Here is a 12,500-nt window from a genome sequence, read left to right as displayed (position 1 = left end):
GGGAATGACACAATCTGTCAATTTCCCGACCCGGATCTCAGTCAATGGAATCTCAGTCTTCTCTTCTAGACTTGGTTTTGACTAACTTCCCTGCAAATGTCTGCTGCTCTTCTTCTGCTCCAATCGGTTCTTCTGAACATTTGCTTGTTAAAGTGGATATCGCTGGCTATTCTCAGAGAGCCTCCTCGGCGTCGACGAGTCTGGCATTTCACTGAGGCTGACTGGCACGGTCTTTATGTAGCCATCAATCATCTGGACTGGTCTCCCACCTCTACTGCCTCTGACATAAACTCTTCCTGGGAATTCTTCCAAAGTAAACTGCTCTCTCTCTCATGCACAGATTTATCCCATCTCGTCTTCAGTTGTCATACCCTTCTTCCCATCCATGGTAAACTGAAGCTTGTGGTGAGGCAGTTGGCATGAAACAACTTGTCTTCGCTTCCTGAAAGGCAAATCCAACTGAAGGCAATCTAAGTTCCTTTCACAAAGCTCGGAACAAGTGTGTGTCTACCCTCAGGAGAGCCAGGCAACAATATCTCGCTACTCTCAAGATCCCGGTGTGCACCCCAATTTAGAATAGGTGCACCACATCCCTGCACATCTTGAGGCGACTAAGGGTTGGCGTCAGGAAGGGCATCCGGCCATAAAAACATAGCCTCAAAAAGGGAACCATGAGGTCATGGGGCCCGCAAGGCTAACCCCCGCTCTAGTGGGGAAAAATGGCCTTAAAACGATCATTCAATCATTCTCAAGACTGAGCTCTCAAACCTGTCTCCGTCCTCCAAATCCTGGTGGCGTCTGGTCAAATCTGTTTCTAGTGTTTGTTCCCCTTCCATCCCCTCCCTTACCTCAAACGGCTACACAGCTGACACCGAACGTGAAAAAGAGGAATGCCTCAACACTGTGTTTGCCTCAAAATCTTGTGTCCCGAACCCATCTCTTTCTGCACCCACCTTACCCAGTCGAACCCAGCTGCTCCTGGACTCTGTGTCCTTCTCTCCTGACAAGGTGGAGAGGTTTTTGTCAAACGTCGACTCTGATTCTGCAACTGGACCAGACGGCATCATCCCATGGGTCATAAAACCCTGCCCTGTCGCTCTATCTCACCCTCTCTCTGTTCTCTTCACTCTCTCTTTTGCTCAAGGTCATCTGCCATCTGCTTGGAAATCAGCCAACATTACCGCTTTACACAAAAAAGGTGCAACAACAGATCCTTGCAACTACAGACCAATCAGCCTGCTCCCAATAATCAGCAACGTCATGGAATCAATCATCGCTTCTGACATAAAATCCTTTCTCTTCTCCAATGGCTTGATCTTGGATCATGAATTTGGATTCGGACCAGGTCATTCTACTCTGGACATGCTGCTTCTGCTGTCTCCACAATGGATGGAGGTCCTCAATGCTAAACAGGAAATCAGAGCTGTCTCCCTTGACATATCACGTGCCTTAGATACGGTCTGGCACCCCGCTCTGCTCACCAAACTCTCCTCCTATGGTATCCACGGAAATCTCCATGCATGGCTTGCGGACTTCCTCTCTGGTCATAGTCAACGTGTGGCCCTGAATGGATTTCTCTCATCTCCCCTTCCTGTTCAGGTTGGAGTTCCCCAATGCAGTGTTCTGGGCCCTGTGCTTTTTCTGGTCTTCATCAATGATCTCTCCAGCCCTGGTGTTGGGCTAGCGGCTAGGGTGCCAGCTTAGGATCCAAGGATCCTGGGTTCGAATCCCGGTCGATCGCTGAATTAACGCCAGGGGGGTTGACTCAGCCTGTCATCCTTCCGAGGTCGGCTATTTGAGTACCAGTTCACTGGTAATTCCCTGCTTGTCGTAAAAAGGCGACAAAAAGGGTTGGCGTCAGGAAGGGCATCCGGCCGTAAAACATTGCTTCAAAAAGGGGACCAAAAAAACAACAACAACCACGGTCCCCGAAAAGGCCAACCCCCGCTTTGCGGGGAAAAATGGCCTCTAAACGGTGGTATATCAATGATCTCTCCGACCCTCTGGGAAATCCTCTCTATCTCTTTGCTGATGACTCCACTCTATGGTCGCTCCATACCTCATCCCTCAGATCGGCAGTTTGCAGCTGCTTCACTCTCTGCAGACCTGGACAAAATCACAGATTGGTCAAACAAGTGGAACATGTCTTTCAATCCTGACACATCTCACACTCTCACTATGTCTCTCCGAAAAGACCGACTGAACAACCTTCCCATCTACTTTCTGAACAATCCTCTCCAAGAGATTCTGTCACTCAAGCTTTTGGGTCTCACTATCTGCCATGAGCTTTCCTGGGAAAACCACAATTCCAAGCTGGCCTCCAAAGCCAGTCGCCGACTGGGCATCCTCCATCGTGCGAAGTCTTGCCTTGGCACACCTGAGCTCCTCACCACATACAAGGCTTTAATCCATAGCTCAATGGAATACTGTTCTCCCCTCTGGGCTGGTGATGCTGCCTCACACCTAGCTCGGCTTCACGCTGTTGAAACCAAAGCTTTCAGAATCATTGGAATCTCCTGCGATGAAGCTAACTCTGAGGGCCTTTCACTCACTCACTCACCACAGGCAGGTTGGTAGTCTTTCTGTCTTCTACCGACTCCTCTCCGGGCTCACTCCTCCAGCTCTGTCTGTGCTCTGTCCCCCAAATATTCCTACAGGTTGCACAAGATCTGCCAGCAACCCTCCTCTGGTGAAACTGCCAAAATCAAGACTCTCTGCTCACCTTCACTCTTTCATTCCTCTTTTCTCCCACCTCTGGAACAAACTCCCTCACTCTCTTCAATCCCACTCCCCTCTCCAGGTCTTTAAAACAGCTGTTCACCATCATCTCTTATCTTCCCCCATCCAAAACCTTGATCTTTTCTTCCCCCGTTAATTCACCCCAGATCCACTTCCTTGAAATACCGACTACTTTCCTGGAAGTCCTAGCAGTGCCCATGTGTTTTATACATCTCCCACCCCCCACCCCCATTCCCATGCCTCCTCCCCCCAAGCCCTCTCCCTCCCACAGATCTCCTGATGTCCCTGTTCTCTACTGTTGTAATTGTGTGCTTCCCTTTCTCTCCCCATATTGTCTCCCGCTCCCTTTATCACATGTTTTATGTGTCAGTTTTTTTTATGTGATTAATGTCAACTCTTACATGAGCCTCTATCTATCTATAATTCCAGTAATCTCTGTGTGTGTGTGTGTGTGTGTGTGTGTGTGTGTGTGTGTGTGTGTGTGTGTGTGTGTGTGTGTGTGTGTGTGTGTGTGTGTGTGTGTGTGTGTGTGTGTCTGTGTGTGTGTTTGTTTGTTTGTCTGTCTGTGACCGCTGTTTCTCGACAACCACGGGTCCGATATACTTGAAACTTGCCAGGTATATTGCTGGGGACCCGAGGATGTGCCTTTTCAAGGTTTGAAATTAATCGGACAAGTAGTTACCGAGCTATGTCCAAAAAACGATTCAACCAATCAGAGAGCAGCGAGCTATCACGTGTGCCGAACGTGGCGAACAGACTCTGCCTCGGACGGCACATTTGAGAGCGTATTCATTTATTTCACGTTGGCAAACTATGTTGGCGTTAAACTATGTTTTAAAACTAATTAAAACTAATTTGCGATTCTTTCGCTTTCCTGCGCGTTTGTGCACGCTATGGCGATTTCTTTACCAAACTCCGCAAGCCGTTCGCTTTGGACCAAACCATTTCATGTAAATAGAGGGGGGGGATTGTCACCGTACTCGCAAGCCGTTCGCTTTGGACCAAACCATTTCATGTAAATAGAGGGGGGGGATATAATTTTAGATATATATATAGTACGGGCATGCCCTAGTCTTGTATATAAAAATAATAATAATAAATAAATAAAAATCACTGAAGGTGGACGAAGGTTATGCATTCACCCCTGTTTGTCTGTGAGCAAGATATGTCAAGTTATGGCCGGATTCGGACAAAACTCGGTGGACAGGTTGGGTGTGTGACAAAGACAAATTGATTGTATATTTTGGTCAAGATCCGGATCCGGCTACGAGAAGTTCTCAATTTTTGAAGTTATTATTCACCTTTGAGAGATGGGGCCAAAACGATATATAGCATGATATTTCAAAAAGTTGTGGACGAGTTATGACAATATGAGGGGGATGAGTTGGTTATATGACAAGAACAAGCCGATTAGATCTTGGGTCATGTCTGGATCCAAATCCAGCCTCTCGGTGGGGTACAAAACGTAAACTGTTCAGCCTGGCGGAGGTATGTGCCTTTCGAAGAGCCATTCTAGTTCTGTATGTGATGCCAACACGCATTATGTGTTATATAATCTTGTGTGACAACTTGAAAAGTGGAACGTGGTATTACAGGACCACAGCTTTATTAAGTATTGAAATATGGTGGAATTTTGTTACCTCCTCCTTTCCCCAAGCCACCCCCTCCTCAATTGCTCTGTGCATGACTCTTACATTCCCTTCCCTTATTTCACCTCTCAAACTCCTTTCCCTTCTCTACCCACTCCTCCCTCACTCAATTGCATTCCTTTCCCCCTATCATCCTTCCTTCTCTCTCTTTTGTCAAAATTTTTATTGCATGTATTGGGAGATCGGTGGGCTGGCAGAATAGCCGAGATGTATGCACACTAAACTGGTTGTCTAACCTGGGTTTGAATCGTGGCCTAGCTATAAACCGTCATCCTGGTGTTTCATAGGCAGGGTGTTACGTGTTCCTCTACGATCTCTTGGTCTCGGTACACCTCCGAACCCCGAGAGGAGCCACGGCAGAAAAATATGTTACTCTGTGTTAGAAATCAATAGTGAAACCACACCAATGATTATAAATGAACAAATAATATATTGAAAATCACACAGGAATAACGGTACAACAAATGGCAATTAAGAGTGCACTCTATATACCATCAATAAAGTCAGATAACTCACTGCGCTCCCAGCGAGTGAAACTGACACTCCTCAATGTCTCTATAACCTTTTCCAAGGCGAATGTGATTCGCTCCAGCGGTCACTAGAACGATATCCAGTCGAAGCCCGAATCTTGCTCTCCAGTCGATTTTCGAATCGCGTACAGTTGACAATGGTGATCGCCCCGCCGAAACTGTACAACGGCGCCCTTCAGAGGGGCACCTTCACCGCTCACTCAACGAACCGTAACGTAATTGGAGACGAAGCGGTCGCACACACACATCCCCGACAAACGGTAGGATGTTGGGGTGAAGATGACGCGAGGCAAAACCTTTGTAGGTGTCCGAAGCGCGGGGTTCAAAATGGCCGACGGCTCTTACTTGAGCCGATGTGACTAGGCGAGGATTCATCGAAATCTCAGCGCCCAAATCTGACTACGCAGATTTTCCACTCCAGCGATAATTCCTATCGCCGGATGTCCCTTCAAGGAACTCAAAATTCCCTCGCGACTTTCGGTAGACCAGCCTCGCTATGGAGCCTTGACGTCACACGTCTTCTCCAACTTTCCTCGCGCCGCCTCTTCCTCTTCACCTCCTCATATTCCGGTTCGGTTTCCTGTATCATTTTGAGTTAACCTTTTTAACTTTAGATAGCTGTTCCTGAATAATAAACCTTTTGAGAATAATAATAGTACATAATATCAGAAATATGTCAAGTGGGTGAAAACCACAACAGCGCAAGTGACGAATCCGTAACAAGGGTGAGACATCGATATGTGTGCCCATTCCTTGGATGGGCATTAAACTGGGTGTCCCGCCCACTGGCATTAGTTGGTGGACATTAAATATCTCACCTGTTTCCTTCGTGAAGAGTGAGCGAGCTATCGCCGACGCTCTGACCAAATTCCTGCCCTTACTTCCTGTGTCAAGGTGGCCACTCGTCAGGTATTGCAACCTTTGCTAAGAAAATGCTTTGGCAGAACCGACGCTCTGTAAAGCATGATTTACATGATTGTTAAATCATGTGATTTGAACGATTGTGAATCGAATTGTGAATCGAATTGTTAAATCATGGTTCAAATGTGATTTGAACCACATTTCAAATCTGGCCTCCAAAGCCAGTCGCCGACTGGGCATCCTCCGTCGTGCGAAGTCCTTCCTTGGCACACCTGAGCTCCTCACCACATACAAGGCTTTCATCCACAGCTCAAGGGAATACTGCTCTCCCCTCTGGGCTGGTGCTCCTGCCTCACACCTAGCTCGTCTTCACGCTGTTGAAACCAAAGCATTCAGAATCATTGGAATCTCCCGCGATGAAGCTAACTCCAAGGGCCTCTCACTCACGCACCGCAGGCAGGTTGGTGGTCTTTCCGTCTTCTACCGACTCCTCTCTGGCCTTGCCCCCCCAGCTCTCTCTGGGCTCTGTCCCGCAAATATTCCTACAGGTCGCACAAGATCTGCCTGCAACCCTCTTATGGTCAAACTGCCAAAATCAAGACTCTCTGCTCACCTTCACTCCTTCATTCCTCTTTTCTCCCGCCTCTGGAACAAACTCCCTCACTCTCTTCAATCCCACTCCACCCTCCAGGTCTTTAAAACAGCTGTTCACCACCATCTCTTATCTTCCCCCATCCAAAACCTCGATCTTTTCTACCCTCGCTAATTTCACCCCAATTCCACTTTTTTTGAAATACCAACTTCTGTCCTGGAAGTCCTTGGTGTCCTTGTGTTTTATACTTCTCCCTCCCCCCCCCCCTTCCCACGCCTCTGCCCCCCAAGCCCTCTCCCTTCCACACATCTCCCTGCTCTCAAATGTTGTGTTTGTGTGCTTCCCCTTCTCTCCCCATCTTGTTTTTCCGCTCCCTCTTTTTATATATTTTGTTTGTCTGGTTGATTTGTTTGTGAAGTAAATGTTAGCTCTTTCACGAGCGTCGATTCAGTATATTAAAAAAAAAAAAAAAAAAAAATTGTTGGTGGGTGTGGATGGGAGGGGAGGGAGTGGTGGGGTTGGAAATCATGGTGGGCCTCATATATCTTCAGATTGTCCCAGGCAAAGGAGTTGCTTGTCTGTTTAAGCAAAGATAATGCCTTCCAAATCCTCTTCGATCTCACTCCTCCCTCCAGGTCTTCGGGACAGCTGTTCTCCACCATCTCAGATCATCACCAATCCAAACCATGATAGTTTCTGCCCCCTGTTGTCCACACCCAAATCCCTCCTAATTTTGCAGTTTTTCCTCCTTGGACTTTCCTTCTCCATGCATGTGTTTTGCATCCTGTTTTTGTCTGTTCCGTCCTGATCCGTTCAGCGTGCTAGCTCTTCCACAAGCCTTGACGATGTATCCAATTTTTTTTTTAAACAAATGTTTACGCAAAAGAGGTTCGTGTCTCACTCAGGAATCTTTTTCTTTCCAATAAAAATGTCTGATTGCAAATAACTTTCTCATGTCTGTCCCTAGACATTGCAATTTCCTCATCCACATAGTGTGTGCAAAATGTTTTAATTTCCAGTTGAGGTTGTACATATAATTCTCACAGAGCAGAGTCTGGTGGTGTGGAATGGGAGAGGGGAGCTCTGAGCTCTGCAGGCAGTTCCTTCGACCTCATGGCTTGGTTTTTGCTCTGATATGCATTGTCAGCTGTGAGACCTTATATAGACAGGTGTGTGCCTTTCCAAATCATGTCCAATCAATTGAATTTACCACAGGTGGACTCCAATCAAGGTATAGAAACATCCCAAAGATGATCAAGAGAAATGGGAGGCACCTGAGCTCAATTTCAAGTGTCATAATAAAGGGTCTGAATACTTATGTCAATGTGATATTTCAGTTTTTTCTTTTTAATAACTTTACAAAACTTTCTAAAATCCTGTTTCCTCTTTGTCATTATGGGGTATTGAGGGAGGGAAAAAATGAATTTAAACGATTTCAGCATAAGGCTGCAACATAACAAAATGTGAAAAAAGTGAAGGGGTCTGAATACTTTCTGAATGCACTGTACAAAGCCAGTGTAGTAGAAGGGTCAGAAGTTGAAAATTTCCTCTATATGTTGATGGGGACAAAGCAGCAGATCTGGTGTTGTGATGGACCTATTGCATTCAGTTACTTTGAAACAGTAGGATGTACCCTGGACTTGTTATTGATAAACATGACAAGGCTGCATAGGTGGCGCGCCACGTAAAAAGGGGGCTTACGGGTGGTCAGAAACGATGAAAAGTCAATTTACCCAAGGAACACCCATAAGCCCCCTTTTCCCCTTTTTCACCTGGCACGCCACATATGATACAGCAAATACTCATCTACACTGAGTTATATGCCATTGATTTTTGTTATTTTTGAGAATTGCTAAGATGTTTTTGATATTGTATGATAACATTGCTATGTTGTGGGTTCAGGAATGTCCTGAATGATAACATATAGCATAGGTCAATAAAACAATGTTGTTCCCGTCATGTCTTTTGCAAACTATTGTCATCTTAACATATTACTTTTTTTTCTTCTTTTCTTTTCTTTGGCAGATGACAGTTGGCTAAACATTAGCCCAGAGGGACTTGATAGATTGCTCCAAGAGGCTGCAGGTACCAGTGAGGCCCAAGCTAAGAATAAAATTGCTTGCAAGGCTCAAGCTGAAGATTACAACCTCTCTGAGATGGCAAAAGGTGTAAAAGCATTTGTAAAGAAAGTTTCAAGTCATGACGGAGCTGAAATGCCATGGTGAGCACATTCTCCCCCACCCACTTTTGGCTAGGTAGTAATTTGAAAGAGCCATCTACTCACAAAAACCACCCCAACTGCTTGATCAGTCAAATATTTAAAGGTCAGGTGTAATGTTGAGACCATTGCTGTGCTCCATGATGTACGTCGGATTGATTTATTCACTTGACTGGAACAGTCAATGCTAATTTCTGTCGGCAAAATTTCAATGCTGCTTATTGGCCTGACCAATAAGTCGCATTAAAACTAAAATACGTAGTTTGGCTAACTCAGATGAAATGTACCAATACCAATACAACAACAACAGGCATTTTAAGGCCATTTTCCCTGCTAGAGCGGGGGTTAGCCTTGGTGTCCTTGTGACAATTTTTGTGACACTTGTGACAAAACTTGTGACAAGAGCGGGGGCCCATGACAATCTTCTCCATTTTGCCCTATTTTCTGCATCTCCCCTTGTTAACCCCCTTGCCCGCATTTATTCTTCCACCATCTTTAGCCAAGTCTTTCTCAGTCTTCCCCGTCCTCTACTTCCTTCGACATTACTAATGAAGAAACGTTTCCATTTTGATATCCAAATCATACCATTGTTGATTTTCAATTGATGCTAAATGTCTCTCATTACTAGAATAGCCAAGTCCAACTATATAGGGCAGCTCTGTTTTTTTAATTTTTATTATTATTATTATCATGATATATTTTTTGTAAGTTATTACCCCGGGCGCGAAGCGACAACCGGGTGAAGTAATTGGTTCACTTTGTCTATCTGTCTGTTTACAGACGACAGTCTGAGGAACAACTTTATTTGTATTTGAACTTTTTATTTTGTTCTAAAAATACAAATGTGTTATATTTTGAGCACGAATTGGAACATGAATCGGAGCTGCAGTTTAGCAGTACATTGACTCTGAATTTGGTAAATTGTATGGAATCTCATCCCAATCGCACAAGCACACAGAATAAGTAGTAAGGCAGTGCTTTTTAGTTTGTCTACCTGCTTGGCAGTCAAGGAAAATTGAATAATCATTCCAAACAGGAAACTTGTAGTTTTTAGGGATGTTATAAAGGCCACAATCAGGCACAAATAACTAATCGTCACGTGTTTGTTATTTTGAACGTGTCAAATAATGTGCTGTAAATGGCGCTGCATCAATGGCAGTATACCTCTGGAATTTTTTTCTTTTTTACAGCCTTTAAAACTTTATTTTGATTGAATTGTAAACTCAAAATCAAAATAAACTTATCAAATCTTTAGAAGGACACTCATTGAAATCCTCCACACAAAAATGAAAAATATTTGAACACATAGGTAAGTTCAGCTATCTTTACTAAACACATGTCAATAAACTAGAGGTTTCCTCAATCACAAAAAACAAAAAGCATGAACATCAAAAGGGGTGGTGCAACAAAAGTCACAACACTGCAGCACAAAGGCATGCACCTGAATACAGTCAAAACAAAATGACACAGGAATGGACACAACACTCCTAACAGTCAAGGACAAAATGGCAGCAGTCCTCAATATCGTGTGTATCCTCCCTGAGCTGTGATGCAGGCTGTATACCTCTGACGCATGCTCTGTATCAAGCGTCTGATGCGGTCCTGGGGAAGTCTGTCCCACTCCTCCTGCAAGCCTTGAATGAGCATTTGCCAATTGACAGCCGTTGATCTCCTCGATGCAAGACGTCGACCAAGCTCATCCCATAAATGCTCAATGGGATTTAAGTCAGGGGAATAAGGCATCCAAGGCATCACTTCAACACCCTGTTCCTGGAGGAAGTTGGTGGTCAGGCGAGCAGCATGGGGTCGAGTGTTGTCTTGCTGGAAAACTGCGATGTCAGGATGAGCCTGGAGAAATGGCAGCAGATGAGGTCTCAAAACTTCATTGACATAACGCTGACTCGTGAGATTGCCTTCGATGATGACCAGAGGTGTCCTGACACGGGTGTAAATGCCGGCCCATACCATCACACTGGGTCCTCCCCAACGATTGATCTGGCGAATACAGCATGATGCATATCTTTCCCCACCTCTGTGCCATACCTGTTAACACCCATCAGCAGCATGGAGGCAAAATCTGGACTCAGACATTGGGCAATTGTTTGCTGGCTTACACCAGCCTCAAGCATCCCAATTGCCCTTAAACGTTGCTCAGATGTCAGGCGTGGCATCTGAATTTTCTTGTTGTTTTCCCTGTCAGAAGCCTCAAGAGTGACTATAGACAGCAATAAATGAATGTCTAACCACGAGACCCTGGTGTTGGGCTAGCGGCTAGGGTGCCGGCTTAGGATCCTAGGATCCTGGGTTCGAATCCCGGTCGATTGCTGAATTAACGCCAGGGGGGTTGACTCAGCCTGTCATCCTTCCGAGGTCGGCTAATTGAGTACCAGTTCACTGGTAATTCCCTGTTTGTCGTTAAAGGCGGCAAAAAGGGTTGGCGTCAGGAAGGGCATCCGGCCGTAAAACATTGCTTCAAAAAGGGGACCGAAAAACAACAACAACCACGGTTCCCGAAAAAGGCCAACCCCCGCTTGCGGGAAAAAATGGCCTCTAAAGGTGTTTTTTTTTTTTTTTTTTTAACCACGAGAACTGAAGGATTTAATTATGAGGGTCATGATTTAAAGGGAAAGATCCCTAAACAGAACCACTCAAGCATGCCATTGTTGATCAACCAGGTGATTGAAGTGAAGTTCCCGTTACATAATCAGCCATTACAATTGAAGAAACGTGTTTGTAAAGCTGCACATTTCAAAAAATGGAAGTGATAAGTTTATTTTGATGTTCAGTATATATTTGAAAAAAATGTCGAACACAAGTCGTCTTTTTGTTACTTCCAAAAAATCTTCAGTTTAGCAGTAATTGGACAAAATATATTACATCATTTTACGCCATCTCAAGCAATCAAAGTTTCTGCTCGCGCTCTTAGCATTGGGGAATATCGAGATTCGGACAAAATTACAGCTCTTAGGAAATATAGATCGTGCTCGGAAACAGAAAGCACAAGTTTAAAAGACCCTTCCCATGTCTTTTTTCGCAAGACTGTGTGAGGTACGGTGTTCTATGAACTCTCTATTTGTTCAATTTATTGTGTGAAAATGTTGTTGGTTTGCAGTAACATTCTCTTGTTCTCTGTGCAATAGCTCCACTTGATCTAAAAGCTTCAACCTTTACCTTTACCTTTACTTTCCACCTTTATTTTGAGCAACTGCATTTGCAATATTCATATTCAGTCTTGTATGTGGCTGATTTGTATTGAGGAATGATACTTCCCTTGTCACCATAAGGTCTCCTGGAGGTGCACAGGTCGAGCTGGATTCTGACCAATTTATAGCAGCTGTGCAGAAGATTCTAGGTGTGTTGTTAAGTCCACTCTCTGGCTAAGTATTTAACCAAATACCACTGACCTACTGAAGGATTATTCCTTTGTTGGAAAAATAAAAAGGTGCCAAAGGACTGTCGCTCAAAGCTCCAGTCTCACCTCGTTTGTACAATGATAAATATACTCCACAATGGTAAATATACTCTTATGAAAGTTTAATTGACATTTGCCAAACAAGTACTTTAAGCACTTTATAGAATTCAATAACTGTTTTGCTGACTTGTTAAACACTTTATTGAGTTGCAGAGAAGAAAAGGTTTTTAAAATAATTCCTGTTGCTCTCTTCCCTCTCCACCAAAGCAAGGCAACTGCTTTTGTCCTTAGGAAACTTTTTATTTTGCAGGGAATGACAGGAAACAAGAGATGGACCTAGACAGTGATGATCTTGAGGAGGAGCAGGATGAGTTTGAGGAAGATGATTTGGAAGTGGAAGATGAATATTGTGAAGCAGGAGAAAGCAGTGAAGATGAAGATGGTGAAGCAGGAGCAAGGAGTGAAGATGTAGACACTGCTAAAAGTTTGAGATCTCTCA

At 44.6% G+C, this 12,500-nt stretch overlaps 1 protein-coding gene across 1 annotated transcript in view; it reads left to right on the top strand.

The window, feature by feature from the left end:
- Positions 1–12,500, top strand: part of ECD (ecdysoneless cell cycle regulator) — a 41,556-nt gene that overhangs the window by 27,398 nt on the left and 1,658 nt on the right. The window contains exons 10-12 of the mRNA XM_068102746.2: positions 8,397–8,592; positions 11,874–11,941; positions 12,312–12,500. The exon at positions 12,312–12,500 is cut by the window's right edge and continues 68 nt beyond it. Of these exons, the coding sequence (XP_067958847.2) occupies positions 8,397–8,592; positions 11,874–11,941; positions 12,312–12,500 (453 nt within the window). The remainder of the gene's footprint in view (positions 1–8,396; positions 8,593–11,873; positions 11,942–12,311) is intronic.

Source organism: Myxine glutinosa, chromosome 8, assembly GCF_964187855.1.
Source record: "Myxine glutinosa chromosome 8, kmMyxGlut1.1, whole genome shotgun sequence".
Lineage (NCBI taxonomy): Eukaryota > Metazoa > Chordata > Myxini > Myxiniformes > Myxinidae > Myxine > Myxine glutinosa.
The sequence above is the reverse complement of the archived record's forward strand: the minus strand, read 5'-3'. Positions and strand labels throughout refer to the sequence as shown.